This window comes from Limulus polyphemus, unplaced genomic scaffold, assembly GCF_000517525.1.
Source record: "Limulus polyphemus unplaced genomic scaffold, Limulus_polyphemus-2.1.2 Scaffold279, whole genome shotgun sequence".
NCBI lineage: Eukaryota > Metazoa > Arthropoda > Merostomata > Xiphosura > Limulidae > Limulus > Limulus polyphemus.
In genome coordinates this window covers 134,217-147,357 of record NW_013665889.1, presented here as the reverse complement: position 1 = coordinate 147,357, position 13,141 = coordinate 134,217, and the positions used below count along the sequence as shown (strand labels likewise).

Below are 13,141 nucleotides of genomic sequence, written 5' to 3'. Positions count from 1 at the left end.
AACAAATACTCAATATATTCATGGACAAAACAATTTTATTTTATTAGAAATACTTCACTACGAAATATGACTTTTTGTATGTAAAAGACTTGTAATATCAATTGAAAGACTGCCAAATTTCGTGAAGATATACCCAATATATAGAGAGTTATAAGTATAAAATTTATGTCAACTTTAAACCAGTGCAGAAGGTCATGTGACTCGGTCAAATTGACCGACCCAATGTCGAAAGATTTAATTGGAAACTGTCATGTGAAAGGTTCCCAATTTTGTTGTTGCATATTGTTACTTGACTTTGCTGTCTCTATGTGGATATCCAACACTATGTTTCAGCAAGTTTTTCACAGTGGGTGATTACCATAGTAGATTTCCCTACTCGGATGATGGTGGTGATTCTTTCTATTGTTTATTGTACCGAGCTAAAATCGTGAGTGCATGTTCAGCATTTATTACTTCCACCACTGAAGGAGGACAGAGGTTATGTTTTCACCTCTGTGTGTGCAAGTTTGTCAGCAAGACTTCTCAAATGGCTAAATGGATTTGGACAAAAGTTGGTATACATTTGGACTACAACCCAACTTAGAAGTGATTAGTTTTTGAGGATCAAAGGTCAAGGTCACAGCAAGGGCATGATAATCCAAAAGTATCTATCTGTTAACATGGTGATTGATTTCTCATGCTATGTTTGCTCTATAACTCAGTCAAAAATGATCAGATTTTGATGAAACTTGGTGGACATGTGTCGAATATTATTTGTTGGATATACAGGGCTGTTTAGTATAAGAGTTATAATTTAGTGATTTAATGTTAAATGATTATTTAGTTTTCATAAAAAGAGTGTTAAAAGTAATTATTTGAAAGGTGATAGTATGATAAAGTTTGTTACATAACTTGGTAAGAGTTGAACGTTGTGTGTGTGTAGTTCAATTGTTGTATTATTGTTGACATCATCTTTCTCAAAACTTCTAAGTTTCACTCGCTATTTGAGTATTGTTACATTGTCTCCTAGTTTCTAGAAAGTTACAGGCCTCAGTTGGAAAACATGTATATAAGTGACCAAGTGAGCACAAGTCAAGTGAGTGTCAGTCAGAAAAAAGTTAGAAAACGTTAAGTTAGCTGGCATGTGAGTGATTAGCCTTAACAGGTGATATCTTTAAGTAAGTTTCACAGTTTAACAGAGATAAGGGGAATAAATTGTCTTGTCAAAGAGTGTTCTAAAGGAATTGAACCTACCTGTGTAGACTTTGACGAAAAGGAGACAATTATTTAAAGTTCAGGGTACAACTGTGGTAACCCATGGGGTAAAGTAAGTGAATTATTCACTGATACTATTGTGATAAGAGTAAAGTAAAATAATTCTTTTTGTCAGTTGGATTCTAAAGTAATTGAATCAGCCTATGTGGACTTTTGACAAAAAAAAAGAATTATTTAAGAGTGTTAGATAAAACTGTGATTTCCTATTGTGTAAAGAATTTTTGTACATACATTTGACTTGTTTTGAATATATATTATTTTAAAACAAGTGGATTATGTGCTGTCCATTTATTGTCCAACTTTATTGGCAACAAGTCAGAGACACCTACTGTAGAAGAATCCCAGCCCACTCGTATTGAAAACCCTGACATTTAACAAGCCAGCCAGGGTTAACAGTGATAAATGGTGATAGAAGAAGAAAATGTGATTGACAGCAAAAAATAATTAGGCCTATATATGCACAATAGTAGTGGTGGTGGAAATAGCATAGAGATTACAACAATGCTATGTAACTATGTCAACAGATTTGGATAAATGGATAGAAAGATGAGAGCTTCTTGAGCTCAAAGATGGCAAACTACAAGAGTTTGTTAAATAACAACAAGATTTAGAGAGAGAAGAACATAAGCAGAGAAGAGAGGAAGAAAGACTAAAAGAAGAAAAGAGAATAAAATGAAAGGAAAGACTGGTAATAGAGAGAGAGAGAGAATAAGAGCACAAATTGAGAAAGAAGAAAATGAGAGAGAGAGAAGTGACAAGAAATAGAGAGAATAAGAGGACAAATTGAGATTGCCAAGCTCACCCAACAGAAAAAAGAAGGATACAAGAATGAAAATGGGGTCAGGGCCAGCCAACCCAAGCTACCCAGATTTGATGAACAGAAAGATAACATGGATGCTTTCCTGGAGAGATATGAAAGATTTGCCCAAAGTCAGAACTGAGAAAAAGGAAACTGGGCAGTCTGTCGCAGCCCACTTCTCACAGAAAAAACCTACAAGTCTATGCAGGCATGATGTCAGAAGATGCCATGGACTATGACAAGTAAAAGTGGCCTTGCTGAAATGCTTTGAACTCTCTGAGGAAGGTTTTTGTCAAAAGTTCAGAGAAGTCAAATCTGACTCTGGAGAAACTGTATTTCAGTTTGTGGCATGTCTATGGCGATTCTTCACAAGATGGACTGACAAAGCCAAGTGTGACAATAGTTTTGAGGGACTGGCAAATTTACTAATACATGAACAGTTCATGATCATGTGCTCAACTGACATGTCACTGTTCCTAAAGGAGAGAGCACCAAAAAAAATGTGGAGGAGATGATGAAGCTGGCAGAACAGTACATGGAAGCTCATGGAGGGAGTATAACAGGCAAGTCCAAGAATATCCAATTAAAGTCGAAACCAGTGGTGGCTGACCACGAGCAGGAGTCTACCAAAAGTGAGAGGAGGTTAACAGACAAATTGGAGAAGAGATGCTATATTTTTTGTAAAATAGGGCACATTTCAAAGGAGTGCAAGTCCATCACCAACAAGCAACAGCAGAAATCTCAACATAAAGCAGCTGGAGCTACTTACAAAGATAGTGCTGGTAAGAAACAAGACTGTCACCAAGGATGCTGCTGCCAAAAGAAACAGAATCAAGAAAATGCATCAGATTCACCACAAGGAAATGACATTTCCTTGATTGATCAGTGTACTACTAATGAAGTTGAAGTTAGAAAATGGATCAACAGTACCAGTAGTGATCAGAGCATGTTACAAATATCAAGAGATGCCAGCAAATTATAGCATACCAGTAGGTGAAGCCTATGTCAAGGACAAGAAAGTGAAGGTCCTATGAGACACTGGGTGCAGTAGTGAGAACCAGTCTAGTATCTGATAATCAGATGACAGGCAAGGTGCACCTATGTGTGATAATTGATGGGACAGTGAAAAAGTTTCCCATAGCAAAAGTATAGGTGTATACTCCATATTATGTAGGAGACCTTAAAGCCATGTGTATCAATGGCACCAATAAATGACATGGTGATTGGAAATGTATCAGGTAGTAGAAATTTGGAGGAACTAGTCAGAAAGAAGACTGATATAGCGTCTGCAGTTACTACAAGAGCTCAAGGGAAGAATATAAAGCAAGGCATCTAGCCCTTGTGAGTATCAAAGAATGACATCCCATTTGTAGGTCTATGGGAGTGGAAGAAAGCTCAGAAGAAAGACCCTTCTCTGCAGAAACTTTGGGATAGTGCTTGAGAGAGAAAGTCAAGCACAATACAAAATGGAAAGAGAGGACCAGAAAGGAGTACTGAACTGGACCTATCAAAGCAGTTCTACTAGTGAAGCTAAACACATCAAAGGCAGTAAGAAGTACTTGTATAACAAGAAGTTCAAGGATCAACATTTCAAGGTCTGACTAGTTCTGCTACCCACAGTCAACAACAAACTCCTTTGGCAGTGGAAAGGAAGTGGTCAACAGAATGCACTATAAAGTGAAAGTGGATGGGATGACCAAGGTCTACCACACTAAACTATTGAAGAGGTGCTTCAAAATGGAAAAAGACCTTATGGATGCAGCTGTTGAGGTACAGATGGGCATGGCAGGTGTTGCTCTCATAAAAGCAGAATCTGAAGACAGTGACTTCATTATTGAAGATGAAGACCTATTAGGCCTAAGACAATTGGGTGGATATGAGATGTACAAGGATGTCATCATAAGTGAAGAAATGACTGGCAAGAAGAAGAAAGAGGTACAAGATCTTCATTGCCAGTGTACAGACAGATTAGGAAAGACAGGCAACACAAGATCAAGACAAAAACACAGGATCCTGTCAAGGTGAAGCCCTACCAGAGACCCTTTGAGAAGAGAGACCAACAAGGAAACTGTAAATGTTGGTATAAACTATATGAGAAATCTTAGTGTGTGAACTGAGAATAGTCTTTCTATATAGTGCAAAAAAATATTGTAAATATTTTTCTTGTTCGATATACAAGACTGTTTAGTGTAAGAGTTGTTATTTAGTTTATTTAGTGATTTAACATTTAATGATTATTTAGTTTTCATAACTGTGTTAAAAGTAATTATTTTAAAGGCAATAGTTATGATAAGTTTCGTTATGTAACTCAGTAAGTCATACATTGTGTGTGTGTAGTTCAATTGTAGTATTGTTGACTCCATCTTTTTCAAAACATCTAAGTTTTCCTTGCTATGTGAGTACTGTTACATAATACTGTCTCCTAGTTTGTAGAAAGTTCTAGGCCTCAGTCGGAAAAAAGAAGAAAAAAAATATATATATATATATTTAGGTGACCAAGCAAGTGCAAGTCAAGTGAGTGTCACTCAGAAGAAAAATGAAAAAACGTTAAGTTAGCCAGCATGTGAGTGATAAGTCTTAACAGGTGATATTTTAAGTGAGTTTAATAGAGATCAGGGGAATAATTTGTTTTGTCAAAGGGTGTTCTTAAGGAATTGAATTCACCTGTGTGAACTTTGACAAAAAGGAGACAATTATTTAAAATTCAGGATACAACTGTGGTAACCCATGGTATAATGTAATTGAATTATTCACTGATACTATTGTAATAAGAGTAGAGAAAAATAATTCGTTTTGTCAATTCAATTCTAATGTAATTGAATCAGCCTGTGTGGACTTTTGACAAGTAAAAAGAATTATTTAGAATTTTAGATGAAACTGTGATTTCCTATAATGTAAAGAATTTTTGTGCATACATTTGACTTGTTTTGAATATATATTATTTTAAAACAAGTGGATTGTGTGCTATCCATCTACTGTCCAAATTTATCGTAAACAAATCACAGACACCTGCTATAGAAGAATCCCAGCCCACTCGTATTTAAAACCCTGACATTATTCCTCATTATCATACCAAAAATGGTCTGTGTCTGTTGATAATGACAGACATATGGACATATTCGATTTTGTTGAGGGATGAATATCATCAAAGTTGTGCGGTAGAGATATGTGCTCTACTGAGTGCCCCTCCAGTTACCACTGCATATAGCACTATTTTATATTGTTATTGCTATTTCTAAATAGCAGGTGTTAAGGTAGCAGTTGCAAATGTTGTTGATAGTTGGTGACTTATGCTAAGTTTGTCATTGTTGACTATTTTGCATACATGACTTATGTCGTCTTATTCTAGCAAACACTTGTGCACAGCAGGCTATTGAAGAACATACATATGTATCATGTAGACTAACAAGGTACATTGTGTTAACCCTATCACAACAGATATCCTTTATTGTGCATGACACAAGGTTTTAGTGTCTTGCATTCAAAATTTTACCAAACCACTTTTTGTTTATGATTTACCAATAAGTATATTATAAAATCTTAGCTAATAATCCATATCTTAATAGTATATAAGTTTTAAGTTCTTAATTCTACAAGACAGTATTGTAAAAAAAATCCTGAATTTCCCCTAGTGTGACCCACGTGACATATTTCCTTGTAACATGTCATCTTCCCTATTTTATCCACCACCCCTCAAGTATGAAATTAAATGTAAATTACTCTATATGAAATCATTGTTCAGACAAACCATAATTTTTATAGTCTTCAATTTCGTTTGGTTACAGAGCTATTGAGTAGAAAATCAGACCCCTCCTGCCGCACCTACCTGTCACATCCTCTCTTTCAGAATTGGTTAATAGTTCTCTCTTACCTTTGATTATATATTACCTAGAACCAATAGAAAGTCAAGGTTTTCATCTATCAAGTGATGTATAACGTTATTTTCTGAACAGTTAAATGTCAATTTCACTTGGAGTACCAACATTGTTCCCATGAGAAAGATAATGACTATCTTGGATGATTTGTAACAGCTCTTGTCACATAGTTAAAAAGCCAGAAAAATTATGAGAGGTAAGAGAATTTGTCAAATTTTTGCATGTTATTAATCTATATTTTTTGTGCGTTATTGAATTAAATAAAAATTAAGTGCATTACTACCATTACTATAAAACAATTAGGTTTAACTCTCTTTGACAATTGACAGCAAGAAAAAAGAAGATTGGTTAAGCATTTTATTTCTTGTTTTTCATGTTTATTCTTTATGTATAATTATAAAAGTAACTAAAATGTAAAAATAGGGATTCTTTTAGGTTAGTTAAGATTAGGTAAAGTAAATAATAATAATATTATAATAAAATTGTTTCACAAGGAACACTTGCTATAAACAAATGTAGTTTCATATTACAATTTGAAGTCATTCTAGAAAGAAAAAAAGGGTAATTTAGATTTATTTAGATTTTTTTTTGTGGTGCTTATGATGTTGGTCGATTTGACCAATCTCATTTTGAGATAGGGTAGAGAAAATAACAGATAAACTGTTAAGTTTTACTGAAAATAAACGTTTGAAATACATTTAGGAGGTTTTAGGGATTACACAAAGGAAATTTGAGATTTTCGAGATGAGGAAAAGTATTTTTTATTTTAACATGAAAATTACTTTGCACACGCACTATTAAAAACAAATACTCAATATATTCATGGACAAATCTTTATTTTATTTTATTAAAAGAGTACTTCACTAAAAAATATGATTTTTTATATGTGATATTAACTGTAATATTAACTGAAAGACTGCCAAATTTTGTGAAGATGTACACACTATACTGAAAGTTAGAAGTATTAAATCTATAAAAACTAAAACGAGTACAAAGAGGTCACATAGTCGGTCAGATTGACCGAGCCCATGTTGAGAGAGTTAATCTGTGTTGTAGTATCTTAGAAGAAACCTTATTCGTTTCTGATGAGATTGCTTTGTTGCTGCTTGCCTTTTGTTACATTACACTGTGGCAATAATGGAAACTGGTCATTAAACCTGTGAAGATATGATCTTTGCACTCAAGAAGGTCCATTGGTAACAGCTTTACATTTTATTTGTTGTAGTTACATATCAGTACACGTGTTTATTCTTTGTTGTACATTTGTTATATATTTTGAATAAGTTCAGTTTGGGTGCAAAAAGAGCCAATGCAGCAGTAAACTGTTGAAAAACATGTAATATTGAACTGAATGCATACGCATGCAAGTAGCTTAAAATCTATTCTCCATAAGTAGACATAAAAAACTCGACAAAGAAGATTAGTAAAAATTGTTAACTTAAAAAGGGTGAATGGGGGAAAAAAGTACAGAAACAAGTTGAATCAAAATGCAAAGATTATATATTCAAGTCTTACAACTAGGGACTCTAAAAAAGTAAACAAACAAGGCTGGAAATAGTGTCTAAATTATTTTCTCGAACTACAAAAACCCTATTTTGACTTCACTAAAATTGATAAGTACTGTATACATGTAGTCAAAATAGAGATTTGTATCTTGAGAAAATAATTTAGACACTATTTACAGCCTTGTACATTTACTTTTTTTTTAGAGTCCCTAGTTGTAGACTTCAAAATATAATCTTTGTATTTTGATTATTCCTATTCCCTCTTTTTCAAATTAACAAGTTTTACTGATCTGTGGACTTGTGGGATACCTTGCGAAGGCTTTGTTTGGCCTGGGTATATAAGTTCAGGGTTTTTTCTCTTGCTTTACTCTGTTGATTTTCTCTTGTGTCCCTGCTTTCAACTTCAGCAGCCAGATGATAGTCATTTATAGAAGAAACCTAGACAGTTTTGGTGACATAACACTTTGTTTTGAACAAAGACTTTGCACTTGTGTTCACCTGTCTATTTACAATTTATTTTTCACTTAATTATCCTGAACCTGCATCTTGTGTATACTTTTAAAGTTTTTCTGCTGGATATCAGTGTACCTGTATACATACTACATATGTAACTTAACTTTGTAACATAATGCATTGTTGCTAATTTTAATTCTTTATTCTTGCTTGAAGCTTTTTTATGTTCATATTAAAATATCAATAGGTGAATTACAAGTTTAAAATATTAAGTTTCACTTATATTTTATTTTATTTTTTTAATTTATATAATTGTTTGTGCTTTGTTTCTTGCTTGTGTACCTGTATTTTTGTGACAATATATTTCAATAAAATGCCTCGTATAAGGGCTACTGTTTTGCAATAAACTTACCTACAGAATATTTTAAATAAACGTTGATTTGAATCAACATATGACTTTCACATAATGTAACAAAGCTTATACACTTTGTGATTTTGTGCTAATCTATAAGTAGTCAGCCAAAAATATAACATTTATTTTATTTTCCTATTTGCAATTGATGTGGTTTTGATTTAACATTTTCAGTCACTTAAAAAAAATTGTTTATCACTTTGTTGTCAGTAACTGTTGATTTGGTGGAAAAGTTTTAAATATTAAATTGTTAGCCTAAATCACAGTACTTGCAGAATTTCACACTTGTGTAGAAACACCAGTTATTTTTTGTGGGTGCTCAAGGAATCTATTTTGTTCATTGTTTCTTTATTTCTATTACTTATACCATATATAATATATAAAAATTTCAACATGTAAACTTGTCAGAATGTGCAGTGTTCTTTAAAAGACTTTGAAGAATTTTAATACAACACCTTTTTTTTATGTTGAAATGTTTTACATAAGCAAAATCAAACTATTATCTCAAAGATTATAAACATTGGAAATGGATTTTTTAAACTGAATATAACATTTTTCATAAGCAACTTATTGTAAATGAGAAATGTATTATCTGTTCATATATAATGTACTCACATCTAAGGAATTCCAGATGTATTAAGAAATTTCAAAATTATTTAAAAACTATATATGACTTTATAACTAATTTATTTGAACAATTATGTATTTCACTGTAACCTCCTTCAATTTGTAATTTTATTTTGTATGTTTTAGCACAAAGCTATACAATATCTGTGCCTTCTCCACCACAGGAAATTGAACTCTTGATTTTAGCATTGCAAATTTGTTAACTTAATGAAGACCCATGGTTGGACAATTATATTAAAATTGGACAGTTTGATTTTCTTCATACTTGGTTGCTTATTGCCTATGGCAACAGAAAAAAAAACAATTCTGAACATACATTTAATAATATGCTACATGAGAGAGAATTTCACAAAAATGACAGGTTTGAACTGTGTGCAAGTTAAAATTTCATGCCCAGTCTTTCACAGTAGACAGTGGCATAACCAGACTTTATTGTTTTTGCTAAATCAACCCATTATTTTGAAACCAGGGTGCATATGCATCCTTGAAAGTGCTTGAAAATATTATAATAGAGTATATTGGTATATCTAACTTTAATGCATGTTGCAGAGTTGAGTGCAATAAATGAAGTATTTCTTTTCTTTTTCTTTCATATGTTGGAACAAATTAATAGGAATTTTATAAAATTTCTGTGGAATCCAATTGGTTTTTGATGTAGATCTTAGCTTCCAAAACGTGCTTGAAAAACATCTGAGAGTGCTCAGAAAGTGTTTGAAATTGATCTGAGCAATTCAGTATGAACCATGTGAAACCTAACATCAGAAAATCTGGTTTCACCACCTGCTTATGGACTCCACTGTCCAAGACTGACATAAATGTGCATTTCTCCAAACTTTTTTTCTCTCTAGATAAAATAATTTGGGGTATTAAGCAGTTATGTTTACCTTGCTTTTGATTTATTTAATTTAGAAATTTTGATTAGAAATGTGCAAGTTTCTTTTGCTGAAAATGCACATTAATATTGACTTAAGCTGATAGCCATATCACTGTATGACATACTTTTATTACATAGTAATAGTTCTCTACAATTTTTTTTTCAGCAAGTTCGTCGAAAAAATAAGCAGTTGAAAGAAGTAATTGATGCTCTCCGAAACATTATGTGGGAAGTAAACACAATGCTAGCAATGAGAAAAGCATAGTTAAAGAAAGTAAACTCTTATGATATTTGTTCAAACACAACTTTTTTACCTAATAACGAGATTTTCTTCCCTAAGTATATATCAAGTATGGTTTAATGTTTAACCTAAGAATGTTAAGTACAATTCAGTAGGGTAATGCAAATGAGAAATTACGTTTTATATGCCTTTTTATTCCTACTATCAAACGTGAAAAGTGTTTGAAAATCTAATATTTGTTAATTTCACAAAAAAGGTAGATGAAAAGGTGTACAATAAAGTTGTTTTTTTACTGTTTTTTTTTTCTGTATGTCAATCTTCTGGTTAAAGTGCCAAGAAAAAACCAAGATATTTGATCACTGTGCTTTGTTACAGTTATTGAGCTCACTATAAAAGAAAAAAGGATTGTAATGATAAATGAGACTTCATTTAAAAAATGTTCACCTTTATTTTTTTATTTGGAAAAGTATTAAATATTTAACTGCATCATGGAGAAAAGTACAAAAGATTTATTTTAATTTTTTAGAACATTGCACAAAAATACACCCATTTTTTATTAAAAAGAATTTATCAATAACATGTTTATCTTGTGTTTATTATTGCCATAAAAATTAATATCTTGTAAAACATTTTGAGAATATTCAGCATCAGTTTTACAGTGTAATAGTATTATTGTATTAATAATGTAAGTATAAAAGATAAGCAACTGTAAGACCAAATATAACAAAAACTGTCTGATAAAATATGAAACATAATTTTTTCTTCTTTGTAACCAAAAGGATCAGGGCATTACTTGCAGTGTAACAAATCACTGTAATAGATTTTTTTAAAAGTAATGTAAACATATAATTTTATATTTCTTTGCTTTAAATACATTTATGATGAAATTACTTGTACATACAGCATCACTATATTGCAAATTTATAGTACATGTAAAAATAAAATAAGTGCACTTATTTTGTAAGTGGCATATTTGAACACTTTTACTTTTAAAAATAAACATTTATACATTATAAGGTAACTACAGTATGGCTTTGAATTTTATGCGTGAAGAAACAGGTTAAATTTTTACCAGTTTATATACTTGACTATTTGTTAATGCATTTGATGTGGGGATTAGTTGTCATTTGTGTATTATGATTTTGTTGTTTTCATGTAATTAACTTCATTTTCATGCAAAAAAAAAGTTTTTGAGGGCTAGAAATGCAAGTTTCCATTTGTATTCCATTCAGTGTTGTCTTTTCTCACAAAGTTTACATACACAGTTTATACTAAAGCTTCTTTGTGTCTCTAGATGTTTTATAAGTTCTTAAATGCAAATTATATTCTAAACTAATCATTTTAATTATATAGATTTCATAATAAAAATACTTGAACTAGTTTTGTGTAATTTTGTGATTTCAAAATAAAATAAAATGAGCTGTCTGCTGTAGCTCTAATATTCATGCAATATGATAGGAGCACTTTTATCCTTTCATGTTTTAAACAGTTAGGGCAAAAATAATTGTTTGTAATTCATAATAAAAATTCTTAATGATTCTCTTCAGTGTTTTGTGCTATTTAGAACCAGAAGTAATTTGACTCCATTGTAATTTCTTCAAAAACTCTTGGATCTGCTTTAATAAACAGTTTCAGAAAAATAAAATACAAACTAATTTATTTTTGTTAAATATTTTAGAATATATACTGTGTGTGTATATTTTTTTTTTGTATCATTATAGTAGGGGATGAAAGTTACTTTCATGAAAAATTTTTTTTATGCTCTTTAAGAACAATTATTATGTTCTAAGTTTCATAGTAGCATTTCCACACATTAATGAGCAATCCATTATTGTTTGTTAATAGAAACATACTATTAAAACTTGGTTAAGCCAAAGCTAGAAGACTTCTGTCTAAAGACCGTACGTTTTATGGTGTTAAACATTTAAATTGTTGAAACATAATTCTGTTTTGGGTAGTTATCAAGTGTAATAAAAGTTTGATTGAAAGGCCTCATAGGTTGACAGAAGAAAAAGTTCAGTTACTATGTTTTTATGCTGTCTTCTTATTTCATGCTGATATTTAGCATTTAAGAAATGTTTCAAAGTATTTACAGTCTTATGTTTTGTGGCTTTTGCAACCATGCTTAATTGAGCTACTGCAACATTATTTTACAATTAGAAACCACTAGCTCTCAACCTAAGCTACAAAAGCAACGTTGCATTGAGTTATTGAAATATGTACATTAATACTAAAAGGATTATTCATTTACACCATCTACACTTGTCTTTCTGTATGATAAGTATCTGTTCTTCCACAAATAAGAAGACCAGATTTTAACCAGTTACATCTAAAATAATATCATACATGCAGTTAAATAACACTTAGTGATTTTTTGTTCTTTCACTGGAAAGCACATTCAACATATTCATTTTTAATACCTTCTGAAGTGCAAAGTTGCTCAAGTACAAGATTGCACAATAAATGGCATATCCAACTCTAATAACCATTTAGCCATTAAAGTATTAATATAGGAGTAATTTTTTTTGTTAATATTCCAGGAATAATAGAAGTGTTTATTAAAAACATAATCTAGCCAATATAATATAGATTTAGAAAGCTTGAATTAAAAACTGCCTTTTCATTATTTTATTGGGTTAGAGGTTTACATACTACCTACATTATTTGTGTGGCATGCTTTTACAGTTAATAACATGTAAACGTATTTGCGTTTATGCTGAAGATAACGATGAAATCAAATTTGTACTGCTACGTTTCTGGTTGTTAGTTAATTTTCCGTAAAGATTATTTCCGAAGAAACTTTACCGATACAAGTCCTTTCTTAAATAAAACTGGTTTATTCTTTCTGAATACAACTTTGCGATACACTTAATTTCAACAGTCGCGCTATAACAAACGCTATAATTCACAACGAACGTCTCACGTGCTCGATTCAACAATACTCTGTCTACAGTTCAATTACACATTGTTGCCGTCACTTTGTGACCGTCTTATATATACAGGGTGGGCCAAAAGTAGGGTTACAGTTAACACTTAAACATTTTTCCTTTATTAGAAATTTATAAAATGTATAACGTTTTTAAAACATGAGTAAGTAGTAC

The 13,141-nt window shown here is 31.5% G+C and overlaps 1 protein-coding gene across 2 annotated transcripts in view; it reads left to right on the top strand.

Annotated features, from left to right (window-relative positions):
• Nucleotides 1-11,581, top strand: part of LOC106457000 (mediator of RNA polymerase II transcription subunit 30-like) — a 37,277-nt gene extending 25,696 nt beyond the window's left edge. The window contains exon 5 of one of the 2 annotated variants that reach the window (XM_013916385.2): nt 9,966-11,581. In XM_013916385.2, the coding sequence (XP_013771839.1) occupies nt 9,966-10,064 (99 nt within the window). In that variant the 3' untranslated portion in view covers nt 10,065-11,581. The remainder of the gene's footprint in view (nt 1-9,965) is intronic. The other variant, XM_013916387.2, reaches the window with a different exon arrangement.
• Nucleotides 11,582-13,141: the final 1,560 nt, after the last annotated feature.